The sequence below is a fragment of the Argiope bruennichi genome, chromosome 5, assembly GCF_947563725.1.
Source record: "Argiope bruennichi chromosome 5, qqArgBrue1.1, whole genome shotgun sequence".
In the NCBI taxonomy this organism is placed as follows: Eukaryota; Metazoa; Arthropoda; class Arachnida; order Araneae; family Araneidae; genus Argiope; species Argiope bruennichi.
The window spans coordinates 133,175,675-133,198,618 of NC_079155.1; the positions used below are offsets into that span (position 1 = coordinate 133,175,675).

Here is a 22,944-nt window from a genome sequence, read left to right on the forward strand (position 1 = left end):
ACGTTTCATCTTGAAGGAAGTTACCTCCTATTTATATTTTATATTTCTAAGAATAAAATATCTAATTTGTACAGGGTGGCCATAAATTAACTTTCCCTGTTTGGCGGCATCTGTATCTAAAACAAATGAACATAATGAAACCACATTTCATACATATACTGTGAAAGGCATGGGAAGATGAGTTCCGCAGAAAAAAAAAAAATTAATACCAAAAGTTGCTGATAGAGGAAAAATTAGCCCTGCGGGAGTACAGTTATGAATGAATTCATGAAATTCAAAGAAAATAATCTTATTCATCAATATTAAGGTCTTCTGGACGCCGTGCAACATTTTCCACATCCTGACCTTCTCTGTGTACAACATATTGCCACTGCTGCGGGTAAACTTTCATTTTCGATGTTCAAAACAGCCCGTCTTATGTTATGTTTCAAGACATGCTTGTTTGCTTAAGAGCAGCCATGGCATGACACTGTCTAGTGTAGAACAGTTTTACCAGTAAAGCATGCTGAGGTAAGGTAGGGTCCATATTGAGCACACATCAACAGTCAATCATGAATAACAAGCAAGAACGAACTGCTAACAGGTCGTTTTCTCTTCCCTTTTTATAAGGAATGCATGGCGTTGCTGTCATGCACGCACTAAGAATTTTACATAATCCCTCTCGATATGCAAATTTTCGCATTCGTACGTGAACAGCAGCGCCAGTATTTCTCCTGTCAGCAACTTTTAGCACTTACTTTTTTTTCTGCTTGAATTCACCTTCCACAGTCTGTATATGAGGGCAAAGGGACAATTTTTTTTCTATGTCTCTTAGAAACGCAAATGTCTGCTGAGAACCCACCTGAAGTATTCTGGGCGCGCTGACAATGGAGACGAGAGCCGAAGACAAAGTGGCGGCGAAAATCCCGGCATAGATGAGAGGACCGAATGCCGCCGACATCTTCATCACCTGGAAAATGGAACAAAGTATGTATTGCCAAGAACCGCATCGAAACAACGAAACGTTTCGTCCTTAAATGTGAACAATTAATGAGTGGAAAGTTGGGTTATTGTTTCTACGAGATATGGCAAATGAAATAATATTATTTGAAATCAGAAGGAAATGGTCAATCTACATTTCATTCATCTAGTTTTTTTTTTTTTTTTGAATGATTGTACTCACATCGGTATGGCGAACGAGCAAAGACATTTCACTTGAATTTCGTCAAGAATTTGATAGAAATCTGTTGGAAAGACTACGTACCAAATTCCCTCCAAAATGTAACTCGTTGCATTTTTGAGAGAAAGATAAAATAAAACTCCAAACATGTGTTTTTCAGACTCGGGAAGATCTGAAACAAAATTTCAGCAACATTTCGAAGTCGAATTTCTTGACGATTAAAATACCTTCTTTTTGCATATTTCTTATACCATTACATAGTGTAAGTAGAAATTAGACATATCAGAAAGTAACACACTATGTATGTGTTCGCCTATATCTGAACGTCACCTAAAAGAGTTTAAACCGCATCATTTGCTTTGGACCCTGGAATGGAAGCATAAAACCACTATGACACGAAACATCATAACAAAAGAGACCCTGCAGTTGCAGGCAGAAATACTTTCACCGTAGCTATGCTTTCAAATTTGGAATCAGTTGAAGGTCAGCTACTCTTTGTGTAAAATTTATTGTCCAGTTCAGTTGAAATCAAACGAATTTCTACTTCTGAGTCAAATCGGGGCAAAAAAGAGACGATAACTCACCTTATGTGTCAGCAACAGAAATTTTTATTAATAAGTAATGCTGCAATAAAGAAGTCAAATAGGAATACAACATTTGTTTTCAAAATCGTTCCTTTCATATTGAAATATGCAAGTGACAAACAATTTTTTACTTTTATAAAATAATATTATATATATACAAAAGTATTAGAATCAAGTTAATAGGAAAATCAAAAAATCAAATAAAAATTAAACCAAAAAAAATTATAAAAAATATAAAAAAAGAATCCGGCCTGAAGACTTTTTCAAGGGTCACCCTCAGGCAGGGATTCAAAGAAAGGGATTTTTTTCTGTGAGGAAATACAGACATTTGTCTAATAATGATTCCTCGTGACCCGAAAATCCCCTGAAATTATGCTCAAGAGATATACCATTTTGACAGAAAGGAAATACAAAACAACAAATTAGAAGAAAATAACCACATCATTATTAGACAAATGTCTGTATTTCCTCACAGAAAAAATCCCTTTCTTTGAATCCCTGCCTGAGGGTGACCCTTGAAAAAGTCTTCAGGCCGGATTCTTTTTTTATATTTTTTATAATTTTTTTGGTTTAATTTAGTTTTTTTTATTTTTTTTGATTTTCCTATTAACTTGATTCTAATACTTTTGTATAATTCATCTGTGTTTTAGAAGTAGCTGCAATTGCGCTCTCTAAATACTATGAAGTTCTTTTTTGGTTTTAGTTTAAATAGGTAATAAATTTTAGTTGCGATTTCGAAACTGTTTTGTTTCGTTTTCATTTTAGTTTCGCTTTCAAACTATTTCTTACTTTAGATTGGTTACTTATATATATATATATATATATATATATATATAATGTAACTTATATAAAAACTATTTAATTGAATTTAAATTGCTCTCGATATGTTTCTGCTGCTACTTCAACACTCTCAAAATGGATGAACCTCAGAGCAGGAGTCTTAAGTGACTCCAGGTTTCTGATGAAGAGTCAAAGCAGTGACACTTCTATTCTCGGTTTGCCGAAAAAATATCGTGGCACATCTGTGTACACTAATTAAAATCTGTATTCATCGAAATTACGAAAAAGCAGCAACAACACTAATTGGAAGCAGGAGAAGATTTGTTGCCTTGCATTTCAACTTTAACTTGCATTTTATGTGGTCATTTAATTCTTTGATACTTAAATGCATGGTTTGGTATAATCTATGACTTACATGTACTAAGAAACGCGAAAAAATCTTTCGAGAAGGTTTATCTTTTTTTTTTTTTTTTTCTTTTTATGAAAACATCACATGCATTTAACTTAATGCTAGTTTCACGACTTCAGTAAGATGCATATTTTATGGGTTATAGCACTTTTATCTTTGAAATATTTAGCACAATATAAAAAAAAGTGCTGATTCAGGATGTCAATGGATTGTTTAACTTTTTCATTACAATATTTTATGAGTTCAGTGCTCGCCAAAACATATATCATGTATTCTGATATTTTTATGCAACACGTTTTTTTACTTTCTGTCCCGGATCATCAAATTTATGACGGTTATAAATGTTAAATCTTATCTTTAGATTTGAAAGCACATTTTTGTAACGGAGCATTAGATCTACGTAAACTTCCAAAGCTAGGAACAGTTATGTAATGACATTTTAAAAGGAAATTTAAAATTAAAAATCATTTTTTTTCATATTATTTCTTTTTTGTTGCAAACTTCTCTTGAATGTGTGATTCATTGAGATCATTGTATAATTGAGATTTGATGCTTATTTCAAATGATTGCGATTTCAAGCTAAAAGAAAGAATGAAGTGCTTCAAAAAAGAAATGCTTTTTTTTGGATAATAAAGTGAATTAAATAGAAATTCATTTAATTCTGCAATATTGAAACATAAAAGTATAATGTATATTTAAAGAATGTCTACAAGAAATAAGCGGATCGTTGCATTTTATACTACATAGATAAATAGTTAAAAGTTATATACTAGATTAAGATATTTCTAGAGTTATCAGCTTGAGCTCATTAAATAATTCTGAATCTAGATTATCTCCATTTGTTTTGAACATAATTTTAAACAAAATTTTGAAGCAGTCTTTAACTAAAATATTGCCAGATTTTTTATTGCAGTGATTTTAAAAAAAGTATTGGTATTAAAACCGTTTTGTTAGAAGTAATGCCATAAAATCTTGAGTTTAAATATCTTTCATTCGAGCTTTATTGTAGTCCAGCAATTGTAGCAATAACAATGACACTTTACATTAAAAAAATATAATATCACTCGAGATGCCAATGTATTTCATTTCTCAAAAAGGATAGATTCGAAATAGAACGAAATGATCAGTTTCTCTTGTATGTGAACGATTTGTATTACCGTTTTGAAGCAATTGAAGATACATCATCAGAAGCAAGTAACATTTTCATAGGTACTAAATGAATCTTCGAAAATTAAAGTCCGTTTGGAGGAATGAACTTATTTTCTTGGGACTGAAAAAAAGTAATAACGTGGGGCCGCCTAAAAAGGTTAAATGTTGCGTATGATCTGGACTTCAGAAGTGAATGAAATAAAATATAAGTATACTGAAAAAAAATTTTCGATACTTCAAAATTCTATTGATTTCTCACCTGATAATTATTCTCCAATCCATACTTGCACGGCTCGAAAGTGCAGTTGGGAAACGTTTCGTTCACGAGGCCGGATAGATCGCCGCTGGCATCCCGCACCGTGGTGAAGCCAAGCCAGACGACGAGCAGGATGTAACTTACAGACGTCGTTGCAATGGATAAGAGGGTTCCCTTTGGAATGGCGCTGCAAGGGTCCTGGAAGGGGAAAAATGACTTTTAAATGAGCAAGCTAAGGATTTTCCGCACCATCAGAAACGCAGATAGGAAGCTACTAATGATGACAACGGACAGTAATAATTGTATAACGATGATTATCGAAACAGTAGTGGAATTTCCCGTCCACAAAAAGAACAATTGATGTATTCCCCTCCAACTTTCTCCTTTACTGACACGATAAGACGCAACCGGTACGTCTTCATTTAGTACTTCGTGGATAACGCCACACCTCGAAAACCTGACGCAGATCTACAATGTCGCTGACACTCATTCACAGAATTTCATTTATTGTCGACGCTTCCCACTATCTCATTCACGCACACATACAGACCGACAGACGGACTGGGGTCAACATTTGGTATAGATCCATCCTTCGAATGACACATGAGTATGTTTCATTGCATCCATTGAAATATTTACGTCGACAGGAACCATCGAATCAATAGATTTTCTCCTAGATCTTCCCACTTCGTAAAAAATGTGTGGACACTCGCGATTTGGAGAGAAGCTCACCTATCCCATTTCATGCTAGCTGCTCGTTGCGCTTTTGAGTTCACCCATCGACTGACAAACACTATTTCTGAAACTTAGGATTTCATCACCCTTTCGAGGTAGAAGTATGGACGGTTAGAATACTTTCTTTGTGAAAAAGTAAAAAGAAAGGATGCATTTCAAAAGGTTTCATTCTTTTGTCCCTCCGAGTGTGCATCACTGCTGGATAAAAAAAAAATCAATCTCATCATGGATGCGTTTTTCTCCGCTGCGTTGCTTATGCATTTCGGAATTTTCATTTCCTGTCCATCTTTTTTTTTTTTTTTGCGTTTGGAATGATTATGTGATCATTTTTTTTCTATTTGAGACAGAGCTCCTTTGTATCTGTTGTGACGATAGGATTCACGAAAACGCATTCATCCATGCCTAAAGATTTAGCTGTTCAATTCTTAAGAAAGAAAGAAACGATTTTGCCAATTTTTAAAGTAAAGAAACATTTCTTGAAATGACATTATCCTTTTTGTAGCATCATGAGCTCCATTTCTTCTTTAGAATGAGTTAACTCGTGTTTTGTTGCTGTCATTCGGCAGAACTAAAAAACTTATTTAGATCCTGCATTTCTTAGACAGCCATTCTGCTTATCGAGTTTTTGACAGTTGAATGCAAGTGGCAGATTATGACTTAAATTGGAGGCGAAACATTCAGCACATTTTAATTTCTGTTTGGATATAAAAGATATGCATTACTTGTAAATGACGTTCGTTTTTTAATTCATTGATGGGTCCTTCAAAGGAATTTATTATTCATTTCACCAAAATCTAATCAGCCGACAATTTTTAGGTTGTTTTATATAGCTAAACTAACACGTCATTAATTTAATGATTGAATGAACTCATTCTGAAAAATAGTTAATAAATAGTAAAATGTTGCTTAAAATCTGTATCATTTTTCTATATTCAGAATAGCGAATGAATTACTTTTCTATTCAGATATTCCATTGGAAGCTATTAAATTCACATTAAAAAAACTTAAAATATGACTTTTTGAATACAGAAAATAGTACGAAAACGAGATACTTCGCTGAATACAAGATGAATTGAAAGATCTAAGACAATTCTTAAGAGTAACACGAGTCATTTTTACTCAGAACTGTGTCGTTGCCATCGCACTCCTCCATCGCTCCATGGCACAACGCAGTAATGCCATACGTTAGAGGACAGCAAGTGACGCCGGATGTCTGCTGGGAATGTAACTCATAGGAAACGTCACCCAAGAATATCCGTTAAAAATCTCTCATAAGTATCTAGGCTTGCATAAGCCTAGTGTACAATATCCAATAAACGTCGTTCATTGAATCTATGAATCCTACCATTTCGACGTTGGAATGATTCACCCATCTATTCAAACCCATTCTCAAAATTTATCAAAAGATCAACTCTACTCTAAAAATCGGCACTTTTCAGTTACATTCAGTGAAAATGATTCACACCATCTAGTTATTAATTAAAATGCTTAAAATTTGATGAAATGAGGAGCAGCAAATGTTCGATGACAGAGATTTAATTAGGAAAACTTTAATACACAAAATCGAATAAACGAATGCAGGAGTTCTTACTTTGAGGTCCCCTGATATGTTGGCGCCCGCCAGGATGCCCGTCACCGAAGGGAAGAAGACCGCGAAAACGCTGAAGAAAGTCTCGTCTCTGAAATCGGGACCCATGTTGGCTAAGCCCACGGGCACTGAAGAAAAAGAGAGAAAAAAAAAATATTTTTTCTCCAATCTTACTTAAATATATTTTTTTTATTGTTTTGTCTTCAAATTATCTCATGCTTGCAGAGATGGAACTTTAAAGCAGAGTTTTTAACACGATTCTAATTCTTCAAACAGATTTTTCCTAATGTGCTAGTTTTCGAATTTTGTGTTATCTACAGAATCGTCATATTTTAATACTTTCAGAACTTCAGCATCAGTCAGCACTCATTAAATGAAATGATGAGTCTGCTGAACGGCGCATCCTCATGATAGGACGCTTATGCAGCATGGGATACTTTTTCATTGATAAAGGCAGACCATCCACTTCGTCCTTCACCATTTATACTTGGACGGCCTTGAGTCACCTTTATCCTTTGTCTTTAGAGAATTAAAAGGTCCTTTAAGCAAAAGCATGCTTGCATAAAAGGACGTCCAGGACAGATACCGAAAACCATATCCTTTAAAAGAACCTACGTTCCATATAATCCCCCTCCCCTTTCTCGGATATTTTATGCCAGGGAGCACAAAGTTTAAAATTTTAATGGAACCTAAAACAAACCTCCAAATATATAAACCCTTTTTGAACTTATATCATTTATATTCTCCAAAAGAGTGTTCATTCCTTAATGTAGCTCCGCTTTCATTTAGTTACTGAACTCATTCAATTTCTGGCACTCGGAAAGAGTCAAGTGTTACAAGCAAACAGTATATATTTAGTATTACATTGTTTATTATTATATAACAGTATTTTTAAATATGAAAAGTTTAAAAAGTACTTGTGCATTCACAAAAAAAGGCGTTAGTATTCGAAATATATTTGAACGCATGAGTAACATTAAAATGCTTTGCACTTATTACTATTTTTAAATGAATGTTTTAGGCTCTTGTATTTAACTGAGAAAAAATTCAAGTTGAATGAATTTTTAAAAATATGAGATTGAATTGATTGAATAAGATCTTTTGTATCAAGCATTAATTAATTTTCAATAATTTGAAATTGTACAGCTAATTTCAAAATAAATATTGGAACTATGTTGCAAATGAATACCAAATTAATTTTTATCCTGAAAGATCATAAAGATTACTATCTAATAAAATGCACCAATGCATATCCAGAAAATGAAAATATAGCTACCATAAAAAAACATCGCATGTCAAATATGATTCCGAAATATAAATGAATTATATGCTCCTAATGACACGCACAGGAAACAACTGACATTCTTAAGTTTTAATATCTAAAAAGGTTGAATTTTAGCAGAAAAAATAAAGCTGATTTATAAAAAAAATAAATTAGGCTTTGAAGTGACATTTGATTCGTATCGTTATTATAATAATTACTTTCTTTGATGATTATAAACTACATAATAATCCGGTTATATCTCATTTGTAAATAACTATTGCTACAGATATTTTTTAAATAAGAATAATCGGTAGTTTTTTATGAACTGCATAATTAAAATATCTATTGCATATATGTTTTATTAGAATTCAATTAAATCACATCATCTTATGAATTTGGATTTATGACGTTCTGAAAGTAAATCAGCGAAATTAAGCTATAAATAATCAACTCTTTATTAAATCTGTTAGGCAAAGTATGGATTTTTTTTTTTGAAAGATTGGTATTTCTGTATTTGAACATTGTTCAATCTTTTGTTGTTCCTTTTTTCGCTGTTCCAATATTTTCCGGAACGTCACAAAAATGTCAATAGCTATGGCAATAGTGAATGGCCAATATATAAAAGCACTTCAACCATATGATCGTGGGAAGCTATTGAGATGAAATGATTCAAGATTTTAATCGTTGAGGGAAATAATCAGATATCTTTGAAGCGTGTAGAATATATAAGTTCTGTGTCTTTCAGCGTTTTTTCAAGTTCAGTTGTCACATGAACATGGTTCCTGATAAAACTATCAAAATAAAATAAATGGACACTTACGGCTCCATCCCATGAATCCTTGCGCTTTTTGATCATCTGTAGGAGGAAAGCAAGCTCCAACAAAATAGTCCATCATAGCCACCAACAAGATGACCAGAAGCACCATTTGAGTCTATTGGAGAGAAAATGAAGCAAGTCAAGCTTTTTTAGGATGATAAAAAAAAAAAAAAAATACCAAAATGGATTCGAACGTCCATTCCGAAAATTGTAGTATGATGATTCTTTATGCTAAATATGTCTATCTCTCTGTATATTTTTTTAATTAGCCCCAAATTATTGTATAAGAAAATATTTAATTTCGTAACGCGACTGTGTGCAAACGCAGTCAATAAAATAATTAAAAGTATTTCAAAATATATCTATATCTATACTTATAAAGCTCAATGTGTGTGTATGTATTGGCGCTCTACAGTCCAGACCGTTAGATCTACAGCTACCAAATTTGACGTGTGTATATCTTGGAGGCCAGGAATGTGAGCAATTTTTGCACCTCTGAGCAATTTTTTTTTTGAATTTTTAATTAGGATTTTAATTAATTAAAAATAAGCGAAATTTCAGCGTTTTTCCGTTATAACTTTTAAAAATATTACAGCACAAAAATTGATTTTTGCAAGTTTAAGCCCATAAAATTATCTTTTTAATGATACCAATGCTTTAATATATAAATTAACTTTCGATTTTTAACTAATTTTTAAAGAAATATTTTTACCATACTTTTTTTTCAACAATTTATTTCGCACAAAATAAAAATAAAATTTAATCTGCACGAGCACGTTAATGAGAAAAAATTAGCTTTTATCAACGTGTTGTAATCCCATGAACAGAAGTTAAAATTAAAAAATAAATGAACTACTATCGAAAATTAAATATATATAAGTGTAATTTTCAGCTCGTGTCTGTATGAAGTGAAAAAAAATTTGAATTATGGCATTTTCTAAAAAGTAAATGGACGAATTAATAATACAATATCTGTATTATTAATTCAATAAAAAATTTAATTTATGGCAAACATGGTTTAATATATATGTTACGGCCAAAGCCCGAAATCGGCCAGTTCGCGAATTGGCCGGCCAATTCGCGTTTTGGCCAACGTTGCTGTAAACTTACCGGCCAATGTCCGATCTGTTCTTGATTTCGGGCTTTGGCCGGCCAATTCGCGAAGTGGCTCGGGACGATCGGCCAAAGTAGGAAGAAAGGAATCAAAAGCAGATTGTTTTACGCACTTTTAAAAATGAAGTATTTAAAAATGAGTACTTCTGTGTACTATTTTTTTTTTAAGTACAATTGTTTCAGAAACGAGTTCAAATATAAGTGACACCTCTGAGTTAAAAATAAGCTTGTAATATATAAAAATATGATCTCGTGTTATTCTGTTCTCATCTTAAAGCCTTAATAGAAATTATTCAGTGAACGTATATGCTGTAAAAACGTGTTAGCGTGAAGATTAGATTTGCCCCTTCAAAATGAACGAATTATATCTTGAGCAAAGGCGTTGCGTATCGTGTATGAATACAAAGGCAAATTGAGTATTCAATTTTCAACTACCTTTAAGGGTGATCCTTAGTCTTTTTAGTCTGCTCCATGGACCTAATGTTAAACATCCCAGATCACATTGTCTCTCGAAATATCGCTTCAAAAAATATGAAATTTTTGCAAAGACAAATAGTAAATATAAGGGCTAATTAAAACAAATATGAAGGGAAAATAGTTTTGTTGTTAATATCATTTAAAGACATTTCTTTGTTGGCGCCGTCTGTCGAATTTCACCTACAACATGTCCTTATTTATATTTTATACATAAATGTCATTATATTTATTTACCACTAGTCGCCTTTGGCGACCAGCCGGTTCGCCAGTATTAATGATTGCTAAAATTTTCAATTCATGTAACTTGTTATCTTAGTAGCTTTTTCTGCAAAATATTTTTGAACTTCATATTTTGGTAGTTATATGATTCAGTCATACTTTTATGTAGGCCTTAAACAGTTCTGTTAATTGTACTACTTATCACTTTCTCTAATGTTCTGTCAGCATCCATAAAACTTCTACTTTAAATTAAATTGGAAATGTTAAACTGCAATCAATATAAAAGTTTTTTATACATGAAGCTAACCATGTCTTTCTTTAAATATGAAAAGTGAAAGCAGAGTCGTTCGGCAGTGAATTTATATGTGCACTGCAAATAATTTATATAATATCTAAAAGAATTAATCAGCAAAAATTTCTCTGATTCATCGTAAAATTAATTTTTTACTATCAAAAAACTTAAATGATGCAAATAAAAATATTTTATTTTATTTCAGTCATTTAATGAACTTATGAAAAAATTAAGAATTTTAAATTTTACACAGTCCTTTGGTCCCAAGGAGTCCTATTCTGCGAAATACTCTTGATACCTTAACTTTTAAATAAATAAATAAACGTCCCTATCTTCTGCGATAAATCTGGCCGATTTATGAAGTTTTTATGTATCAGTTTTAGAACAATCAACATTTTTATAATCACAGGCCAATCACTATCGAGAAACCCTGGCAGAAGATTAGCGTATCTTCATTGAGGTAGTCGGAGAAGTAGTCTAAAATCGCCAGTTTTATAGAAGAGCAATATTCAAATTTAATAAATTATTCAGTCTTAATGAATGATTTTGTTGACTGGAGTTCAACAATTTTTATTTAAAATATTGGAGTCTCAAAAATATTTTTTTAATATGATTCAAAGGGCAGAGGACTTATGTAAAAATTTAAAATTCCTTATTCATAGGAGCATTTATGGACTAGAGATACATTAAATATAATTATTTAGTTCCTTTAGACCATTTTGTTAGCAAATGTATGCTCCAAATTAGCTGATGGTCGCGGATTAGAATGATTAACCTAAGTATATTAAACCATGTTTGCCTTAAATTAGATTGTTTTATTGAATTAATAATATAGGTATTGTCAATTCGTTAAAAATCGAAGCATAATTTATAAATTTAAACATAGGTATCATTAAAAAGATAATTTTTTGAGCTTTAATCTGATGCAAAATTCGATTTTGTGCTGTAATATTTTCTGAAGTTATAGCCACAAAACGCCGGAATTACGCTTCATTTTTAATTAATTGAAATTCTAATTAAAAATTTTTAAAAATCGTTTCAAGGTGCACATTCACGAACTCCAAGGCATATATATGCCAAATTTGATAACTGTATGTCAAACGGTTTGGACTGTAGAGCACCAACAAAGTAGAATGCACCAGCAGCCAAAGTAGAATATATAATATTAATTACTTAATATTAATTATAGAATATATAATATTAATTAAGTACTTCGGACTAGCAACATGCTCCAATGAATTACGAATTTTAAATTTTTACATAGGTTCTCTGTCCCTTGAATCATATTTAATAAAATATTCTTGAGACACCAATATTTTAAATAAAAAGTGTTGAATAATCAACTAAATCAATCATTAAAATTGATTTTTATGAATTAATATCACTCTTCTATAAAAATTGGCGATTTTAGACCACTTTATCGACCGTCTAGAAGATATGGCAATATTCTACCTAGGTTTCTCGACAGTGACTGCCTATGATTATGAAAATGTTGATTGTTCTAAAATTGTTGCATAAAAACTTCATAAATCGATCTATTTTTCTCGCAAAAGATAGATACTTTTTTATCTTTTGCATTATGCGTTTATTTATTTTTTTAGAAGTGAAGTGTCAACAGTATTTCGCAGAATATGATTCCTTAGAAACAAAGGATGTGTACGAGTAAAATTTAAAACTTTAAAACTTTTTCATAAGTAATTTATTGACTGAAATGGAATAAAATATGTTTATTTACATTTTTTAAATCCTTTAAAAATGTTCTAAAAGCAGAATTTTTCTATTAATCAGAGAAATTTTCGCTGAATAATTAATTCTTTGAGATATTATATAAATTAAGAAAATTATTCTGCAGTGCATATAAAACTTCAATGCCGAATGATTCTGCTTTCAATTTTCATATTTTTTTTAAAGGCATGCTGGGTTTCAGCAAATATATTAACTGCAGTTTAAAATTTCCACTTTAATTAAAAGTAGAAATTTTATAGGTGCTGACAGAAAAGAGAGATATATGTAATACAAGATATATGTAAGAGAGATATATGTATACTAGAGAGATATATGTAATACAAGATATATGTAAGAGAGATATATGTATACTAGAGAGATATATGTAATACAATGAACAGAACTGTTTAAGGTTTAAATTATAGTATGAGGGAATTATATAACTATCAAAATCTGAAACTTAAAAAATAATTTTGCAGAAAAAGCTATTAGGAGACTAAGTTGCATAGAATATTTAATTGAAAATTTTAGCGAGCATTAATACTTACCGGCTGTTCGCTAAAAGTGGCTAGTTTAAAATATTTTTAAACACTTTTTAAAATTAGAAAAAAAATTTAAAGAAATAAACTATTATTATAAAGTTGATTTTTTAAAGATCTTAAAATGGTGTAAAAATGATTTTGTGTAATATATATTCCAGAATTCTTCAGGAAAATTTTGATACCGGGATAAATTTTTAACTAAAATTCAAATTTTGAAAATATCTTTATGGGCATTTTTTAACTTAAAGGATCAAATTTTGTAAATATCATTATGGGCATTTTTTAACTTAAAGGATCAAATTTTGTAAATCGATATCAACTTATTTGCAATTCAATATGATCTCCCAACAGAGATCTTGTGATAATTTCATCATGCATTTCGAATGATGTAATTTACAGATAGTATCCAGGTTAAAAAGATCATATTAAAAATTTTCGTTAATGTTTTGTATTATACTACATATCATTTAATCATTTATATATTTTTCGTCTCACTCTATTCTAAATAAAATATGAATAATATTTATATCAGCTAATTAATACATTTTCACGCTATAAGAATTGATCTACTGATGTCTTTATGTGGGCTAAATAATATTTTAAAATAATTCTGATTTGAACTAAAGCCAAAAACTGGTTAAGAAGACAGGGGCCCAAAATTTAGAAGAGAATGAATATGAAAAAAATTGGAAGAAAAAAAGATTTAACAGGGAATCTGTTTTCATTATATATATATATATATATATATATATATATATATATATATATACTATGAACAAATATCGTGTCAGTTTATGGAGAAACTTGGCGAGAGTATTTGAAATAAAAACCATTCTTGATTATGCTCGGCTCGAGTCATCTCCATATATGTCACAATTCGCAGCCAGTAGCTTTCTCATATCATCCGGATTTCCTAGCGGTTTCTTTGTTGTATCCACAACAATTATGATGCAACTGAAAGATTCGATTAACTGTCAATTTCGACTGACACTATTTTTTTCATTGAAAATCGTTGACATGTCTTACATTAAAAATATTGTATTACACAATAGAAAATTTGAAACCAGTAAACCAATTTGCAATTATTTTACATTCTAGAGCTATTTTAATATATATTCTTCTCAGATTAGTTTTAACAACTATTTATATTCCAGGCACTCCAGTGACAATACGAATGCGGAATTTCGAAATGCATTGTGCATATTTCAAAAAAGTGAATCATAAAGTTAATATGCATTGATATTTTTTCATGCACTCCATAGATAATTCATGCAGAGGGAATTTCAATTTCCTTGCAGCTATGAAATGAAATAACTCTTAATTACACATCTCTATGAATGCAGATTATGAGTGAAGACATGTAAAAGATTCTTTACTATCACTTCTGTCGTTTTCAAAAAGGATTTCAAACCATCATGTAAAATAGGAGATCTTTTATTGTTAAAAATGTATATTTATGTTCTAAAAATAAAATAGCATTTATATAGAAGTGTTTTTCAATATTAAAAACTCGATAAAAAACCTCCTAAAATAATAATAAAAGATCTGATAAACAAATTTGGAAATCTTACTCAGTTTTAAGAAGATTCCAAAGGAAGGATTTTTTTCACCTATACTGTACAATTGCATTACCTCTAAACATTTTCACTTTGGAAACATTATCAATTTGTTTTGCATGTTATTTTAATACTTTTTCAAAAGTAAGTTTGTAATGCTATCTGTTATAGCTCAGAAGTAAAATTCCACCGAACCTATAAAGTAACTAGGATTCCAACAAAGTGCTTCAAGACCAGAGATTAAGTGGATGTGGTTGCGCATTTGGGAACTAACTTGAAATTGCACATTTTGAAGTTAGGCTGTTTCCATAAACTATTACAGAAGAAATTCAATTGTTCCAAACTTAATATCTATACCATATAATTACACGTGATATAATTATGATGTGTATGCAATCGCCTAAGATTATTTTTCAACAAACAGTCATTTTCAAGCGAATAAAATAATAAATCACAATATAAAATAACGATGCAGAGTGAAATAAATGTTTACAAATAGTTTCTTTATCAGGTTTCTGTTCGTCCAATCAATATGCACTCACCTTGTTCTCGAAGGCCATTCCGATGCCAGTGATGGACATCATGAGGAGCAGACAAATGATGCCGGACACACGAATATCGTTGACTCCGCTGGGAAATTCCACGATGCCTTTGCCCACTTCCTGAAAAGTAAACACGAATTGGTTGGCTGGTCCTGGAGTATTATTTTAAGATGAAAACAAAACCTTTGCCTTCTTTTGAAGATAATTTTAATGACAATTTCAATATGAAAGGCTAATATATAAAAAGCCTCGAGCCCTATGCATAGCGATTTAGAAGAAACGGCACGTTCTGGAATCAAATTGTATTTCCACCTTACCCAAAGTTTAATATTATCCTATCTACCGATAGAATTGTACCATTTCTATATATTATAAGTTAACTCAAGCCTTTAAAATAGCATTTCTTAAGTTTTTTTTAAAATTCATTTTAGCGTTTATTATTTTAAAGTCAATGTACAGATATTTAACCAACTTAAAAATGTATAAAATATTTTAAATTTCAAGAATTTACTATTTTATTTGTCACGGAATATTTACTAATGAAACTTTTCGGAAGTTTTGGAGTATGGAAATGTTTAGGTAATAATCAATCAATCGAGTTCTACATATTCTATAAGATACAGCATTATGAATTAAATAATAAACTTTACTAAATTTTAAATTTACATAAAAATATTAATCATCTCGCTTTCGCTTCAATAAAACTAAAAATTGCCATCCGTAACTGCATGCAAACAAAAAGAATAAAGAATGTTCGACAAGAACAATTATAAGAGGTTTCATTTTTTCAAGGAACTGTGATATTGAGCAAATTAACTTCATAATTCATGAAAATAACTCACTGCAATCTCATCTTTCAATAGAATTTTTTTTTAAAAAAATAATAACATACGAGTGATAAAGTATTTTTTAATTTGTCGAGATTTTCTCGCATTTGTCGAGATTTTCTCTGTGCGTGCATTAAGTTTGAATGCTAATTGGGTCAACACACACACACACACACAAAAATTAAATATTTTTTTTTATTCACAAGAAATTATGAAAAAATAAGATGTGTTAGAATACAGATGACAAAACAGAAGATGATCAGATAGCTAGTAAATAAAAATTACATTAAGTATGTCTCTGATGGCCTCTCCCGCACCGATAATGTACATGGCGCCAGAAACAGCATTGGCGAGGAATAACAGGATGCCAACCACACCTCCAAACTCGGGGCCTAAACTTCGAGATATCATATAGTACGCTCCTCCTATAAGAACATAAGTAAAGTCAGTCTCTTTTAAGGAATTTTATTTCGCAAGTTGGTTTCTCAGTGAATATTTATACTGTTCCAGAACATCACAGTATTTTGAATAGCAGTTTTGCACTGATATTTTTTAACAAATATTGAGCTTTGAATAGCAGTTTAATATATAGTAATTTGAATAGCAGTTTTGAAGCAAAAGTTTCAAGCCACCCTACGCAAGATTAAAAATAAGCAGATGAAAACATATGAGCATTGTCCATTTAGAAGAAGAGGGAAATTCAGACTTCGGCAAAACATAAACTAATTTTAAATTATTCTTTATATTCAAAATAACAATACATATTGTAACCGTGAAAAAAAGTTGTTATTAGAAATGTATTTATTGTGGCTTGAAGGGATCGAGTTTTCATTTTGTTTAAACGCCATCAGATAAATTTATTAGAATAAAAAAAGTTAAAATCATTATTGATTTTAATTTAATGATTTTTTGGTCTGGATAACACGATTTCCAAATTCATAATTTCTAGTATTGTTACTGAAAATTATTTAATAATCGTCAAAATGAGGATTCTGCAAGCAAAGATAAACACTGAGAAATAAGCACGCTTACCTCCTTTGACATCCCCGTTTGTGCAGATGGCCGACATGGAAAGTGTGGTGATGACGGTGACTACAGTCGACAGCAGAACGATGACAATGGCCAAGACTGGGGGTTATGAAAAAACAATGAGAATCAGAACTTTAATTTTTGTCAATAAGTACGGTCGATTCCGATTAATTGGAACTGAGACGTCTTAGTCCAATTAAGCAAATTTTGTAATTAAACAATAAACAACCTACTTTTACTATTTTATTAAATTATTGAATAAAAATAGAAGATGCAAGAAAATAGTTCGCGCACTGCCCAAAGAAAATTAAAAATTTAATCCTTCGCACAAAACAACAAGTCTGACTCGCACATCGAATTGCTGAGTTTTTAATTTTTAATCCGCAATTAAGTGAAAGTACTAAGTAATTTAAATTGCACATATCAGTGGAAAACTCTTCAATGTCTCAAATGCTCTTATACTATTATGAGAATCAAAATAACAATAAATATCACAAAAGAGGATGTGTCATCTAATTAGGCAGTTAATTTGACTTAAAGATTCTTTCCATTGCATCATCCTTCGAAACTTCCCGACTGCACTCAAGGCAATGACCTAGTGAAATGTATTCCCTTGTCGGAAAGGATGCGGAACCATTGATTTTGGTACATTGATTATCTTACTGAACGTACGACGTCTTGCTCTAAATGGTTGTCTTTAAATTTTATCCACCAAAACAATTATATTCTAAAGAGTGGTGCCTTTTCTTCACATCTTAGGATAGGCAATAAATCTATGAAAAACAAGCTTATTCATATAAAAAAGCACGAAGAGTTTTTTGATAATAGAAAGTATAACTTGTATTTGTCTCCTTCTCGAACAACAAGAAATGACAGACCAACAAGTTCCAATAAAAGGTCTTAACTTTAAAATCGTTATCTCGACAGTCCTATCTGATTTCAGATACGGTAAGACCTTATTTGGAAATGCATTAGTTACAGTTAAACAGAATTTTGTTCCAATAAATTCCACATTAATGTATTATTAGGTATTTCCCGTTATTATCTCTACTACTAGACAAGGACACAGAAACATTGCCTTTTCTATTTTTAATTTTTTTTGGGGGGGGGTATAACTTTAAGTCATTTCGAGTGCAGGTTTAAGATATTGAACAAGAAATAAATATTTTTTTTGTCATGAATTACAATTCTATAAGAATGCAATCATCTTTTCAATCAAATCGAGATCAGAAGATACGATTTCAAATGTTTTTTATTTTATTTGTATAAAGTACGTACACATTTTTTATTCATTTTGCGTGGAGAGTCGATGATAAATCTTAATGGGAACTCGATTTTTTTCATTTTAGTATTGTTTATAATAATCAAAATTTTATTTACTTGCGAGTCTAGAAATTTAGTCAAGTTTTACTTTACTAAATGATCATCTCTCAATTAAAAAAAACAACACTAATTATAAGATGATTTCTATTGTACCTGTAAAATAATTCGAATTATAACTTTATAAATCATAAACATTATTGCGATCGGTAAAGGGCACCTTTTCTGACTCGTACTTCACAAATTCCTTACAACATCATAAAAATCGCTTCTCTTTTTTACGAGCAGCTGTTTGAACTCCGCAAGCTAGACTTCTTTATCTGTTGGTGGCCTTTAGTGGCCAATTCATAGTCATTGAAGCTGAGCGTCAAAGCCAACCTAATGTTTCAAACACGATATAATAATAGAAATTTTAATAAGGAAATTCGGCAAATGAGCGGATGAGAACTGTAACACATATCAGTTTTTAAGACTCTCAAAAATTAGCTCTTACTTATTCCACATTGTCCAGTCATCCAACCCATTCGAAGAAAGAGCATAACGCCCCAGATATTCAAGAGACATCGTATCTGTAATGAAATAAATACCAATAGAAAAGTGGCTTTGTGCTTAGTTTAAAATAAAGTCGGCTTTAGCCAAAAATTAAAGTTTTATTCCACAGTCATTCCTAATTAAAAAAAAATAAAAAAAAATTTGTTTCTGTTATGTCTACCAAACTCTGTATCCAACATCACACATTTAATGGCTTTTAATAGAGTGGTGTCTACTCAACAGAGCTATCATCTAGTCAAGATACCATACCGATTTTATTCTCTCCTACGGGAATGAAATCGCAGTGGATCCGAATACAGGGTGGTCGAAAAGCCCGTAAAAACGAAGATGTTGACTATTGGCGAAGATGTTTGACATGAACCAGGAATCAGGGACTGTTACACTGTGTCAATTACGACTTCAAAAAAATGTGAAGACCGGAAAAGGGCATTTAATACTAGCAGGCCTCATAAAACTTGTTCAATGATTTGAGGAAACTGGATCGCTAGAGGGTCCTGTAAGGTCCAGACGACCCAAGCTGAAGTAGACACGTTCGGTGAGCTTTGCAGCCCAAATAAAAAGATTAGTGTCAGAATTCGCAGCAGAGACTTGTAGTGCACGGAAAGCTGTCAGAAGCCAATTTTCCATGGCCCCCTCGGTCTCCAGATCTGACAACAGCAGATTTTATGGGGGAAATTTAAAATCTCGTTTGTATCAATCCCATCCATCCAATCTGTTGGAATGGAAAGATGCAATCTGCCGAGAGCTGTCATGTACACAGCTGGGCATGCTGCACTCTGCCGTTTCTGGATTCATGACTCGTCTGCAATGTGTTATCACCTGTGGTGGTGGACATGTGGAACGCATATTGCCATAATAAACGATTTGGTTACATTATTTTTATCATTAACGCGTCTTTTCCTTATGCACAAAACGCAACCTATCGACTGTTTTTCTAATTATTATTTCTTATCTTAAAAAAAATCCCGTGTTTATCGATGCTAAATCTGCAAATTGTTTTTTATTTTACTTAATTATCGGGGTTTTATAAATTTTTAAAGTTTTTACGGACTTTTTGCCGAACCTATATCACAAATTTACTCGAGGAAATTAGAAATAGCAAGCGAAGTTATTATTGAATGTTTTTCGAAGTTAAAAATTAAATTAATTTGCGCTGTTTCATTTTCTATAATAATTTGTTTGTGAATAAAAAATTTGAAATTATTTTAGAAAATTATTTTTTTAAACACATTTTTTTAACAATTTTCCCCACCTTTTAAATAAAAATGAATTGAGTAGTATTGTATTGTAAACTTTTGTGTTAATTTCAATAACAAAATAATCTTTTCTATTTGAGTACTTTATAAACTCATTTTACAAACATTCAACTTATTTCTTGCAGAAACTTACATAAACTCCTTTGATCCAACCGAATTTTACAGCTCCTTTATTGCCCCCTTTTCCTGCAGTTAGAACAGGACGGCAGTCATCCTGGAATCGAAATGGAATTCATTCAGCATAAAAATAAATAAATCCATTATGAAATAAACAATCTATATTATTATCAATCTGCATTATTATATGCAGCATAGCAGAGTTAAAGACAAATAAACGCAATTAAATCAAGAAATCTTTCATTAAACGTTTAAAGATTTTGTTGTATGAAAAGATAAATGTCTTTATTACAAGCAAATCAGCAGAGAATTGGAGTGGTTCAATCTTTTACCGATTAAAAAATTTGTGGGAAATGGAATGAAGTAGCAGAAAAAAAGACATGGAATGGATTGGGTTTGATTTACCCTTGCATGATTTTTAGCTGAACAAAGAAGAAAATGTGAACCAAATTTCATCAACATCGCTCGGAAATGATGCTGGAACAAACACAATGTCTTTGCTCTAATTATTATATTTTTCGTCGTTACCATCATCACATCTTTCATTAAATGTGGCTTTTGATACTATGTTTTTTGTTGACACTGAAAACTTTATTAATTTTAAGTACGGCAAGGGCGTCCACCTTTAGGACCTGTGTCAATATTAACCGTTATGGATTGTCTCTTAAGGAGTTTTGAGAGTGAGTCAAATTTCGACATTATCATGTTTGCAGATGGCATCCTTTTATTGGCTTCTTATAGTTTTAAATAAAAACGTAAAAATCCAATTAAGAATAGAAGATTGGAATTTAAAATATAATTTAAAAATGAAACTAAGTAAATCTCATTTTATTAGGTTTCCTACAAATGAAAAACATTTCATATATACTTCTATCAAGATTAGCTTACGCCGTCTTGTTCATTGTGCTATGTACCTCTCTAATTATCTATCAGTTATGTTTGAGATTTAAATGAGAGTGGTAGTGATGACACTTCACTTCATGCTAACATTAATGCTCTTTTGATGAAACCAAACATATTTCTTTTTAATTTTCAATGAGTACAGAGATCATAATCATTCGGATCTGATGTGCATTACAGAATAATTTTCATAATTTATGCAATATTTCAAAGAATTATTCAACAAGCAAATTCTCTGGTTCATCATAAAATTCAGTTTTAGTTTTACTTTATAGGAAAACTGGTTCACTGGGAATATTGATTATATTTAATTTTCTTTAAATAGTGTAGATATAACTTCATGTCCGTGATTTTGCCAAATTATGACTTTTTAAAGCTGTGCTATTTTAATTGTACCTACCTATATATATATATATATATATATATATATATATACTAATTAGCAATAAAAACCAAGTTAAAATAGAATCAAAATTAAACCAAATAAAATAAGAATACGGCCTTTCTCAAGGGTCACTCTCAGGCAGGGATCAAAATAACGAATTTTTTCTGTGGGGAGTCTCACCTTAGTGCAACAGTATTGATCCCTCGTGACCTGAAAATCCCCCGAAATTAAGGCCTAAGAAATACACCATTTTTTACAGAAATGGAACAAAACAATTATTATAAAAGAATACGACCACGAATTAAGCAAAAAATACAATAACATATAATAAATTATATCAGAACTCTCATAACCAATTTTTAAAACAAAAAGGAAAGAACATACCGGCAGCAGATAAAAATTTTATAAGTGTCCCATCTTGTTCATTTTGTTTCTGCTTACGTCATTCAAGGTGATAAATAATTGGAGGTTCTTAGCGCCATCTATTGAGTTAGCTAATATGCAACGGAAAGTCTATTTTTATTTTAGGCAAAGGATAAATACCAAATCATCTCTTTTTTTATTAAAAAAACAATATAACAGCAGTTTCTGAGAAATTCATTATTAGTTAAATTTTTAATGAGATTGTTGCTTCAATATAGGAAATTTTGTTATTGCAAACTCTTTTGATCCTGTTAAATTGTGAGGAAATTAGATTTTTGAAAATTTTAGAGTTTAGATTAGAATGATAATTACACAGTTTCGTTATTTTAAAGTTAAATTCATCCTTTTTATCGCATATACCACCTATCGTCTTATCACTAGCCATTTCGATTTTTAAATCCAGAAAGGTGGCTTCAAATGCAATTTTTATTTGTTTCTGTTAGAATTAAATCTTTTGGATAGCAGTTAGTCACAATATTGGTATAATCTAAGTTTATCATAAGTAAGTCATGGATTAAATTATCGTCGTTTATTAAATTATATTTAATTATTTTTTCCCATAGTAATGTAGGAAAATATTAACTAAAGCATTTGAGAAATAGGAAAACTGGTTCGCTGGGAATATTGCGGCAGTATTAATATATGTATATTGTTAGTGCCACAATGTCATGATCTTCATCAGAAAGGCTTATGCACACAATAAACAGAGCATATGTAAGAGACAATTAAAATAAAATGACTTTAAAAATATCGTAAATTGTATAGATATCGTAAATTGTTATATGTCATAAATTTTACAGATATTAAACAGAGCTAATTTTCACCGAAACTATTTTTTAGTTTTCAACAATAAGAAGAATTACTCTGTCAGATAGTTGATGAAACAATAAAAACAGTTTGAACTTCAAGCCAACAATATATCTATTGT

At 31.0% G+C, this 22,944-nt stretch overlaps 1 protein-coding gene across 1 annotated transcript in view; it reads right to left on the reverse strand.

Annotated features, from left to right (window-relative positions):
* LOC129968521 (solute carrier family 12 member 2-like) overlaps window positions 1-22,944 on the reverse strand; it is a 67,312-nt gene that overhangs the window by 33,137 nt on the left and 11,231 nt on the right. The window contains exons 4-12 of the mRNA XM_056082500.1: window positions 20,325-20,405; window positions 18,877-18,952; window positions 17,067-17,162; window positions 16,320-16,459; window positions 15,208-15,327; window positions 8,745-8,856; window positions 6,664-6,788; window positions 4,341-4,535; window positions 842-949 (exon numbers count right to left, since the gene is read on the reverse strand). Of these exons, the coding sequence (XP_055938475.1) occupies window positions 842-949; window positions 4,341-4,535; window positions 6,664-6,788; window positions 8,745-8,856; window positions 15,208-15,327; window positions 16,320-16,459; window positions 17,067-17,162; window positions 18,877-18,952; window positions 20,325-20,405 (1,053 nt within the window). The remainder of the gene's footprint in view (window positions 1-841; window positions 950-4,340; window positions 4,536-6,663; window positions 6,789-8,744; window positions 8,857-15,207; window positions 15,328-16,319; window positions 16,460-17,066; window positions 17,163-18,876; window positions 18,953-20,324; window positions 20,406-22,944) is intronic.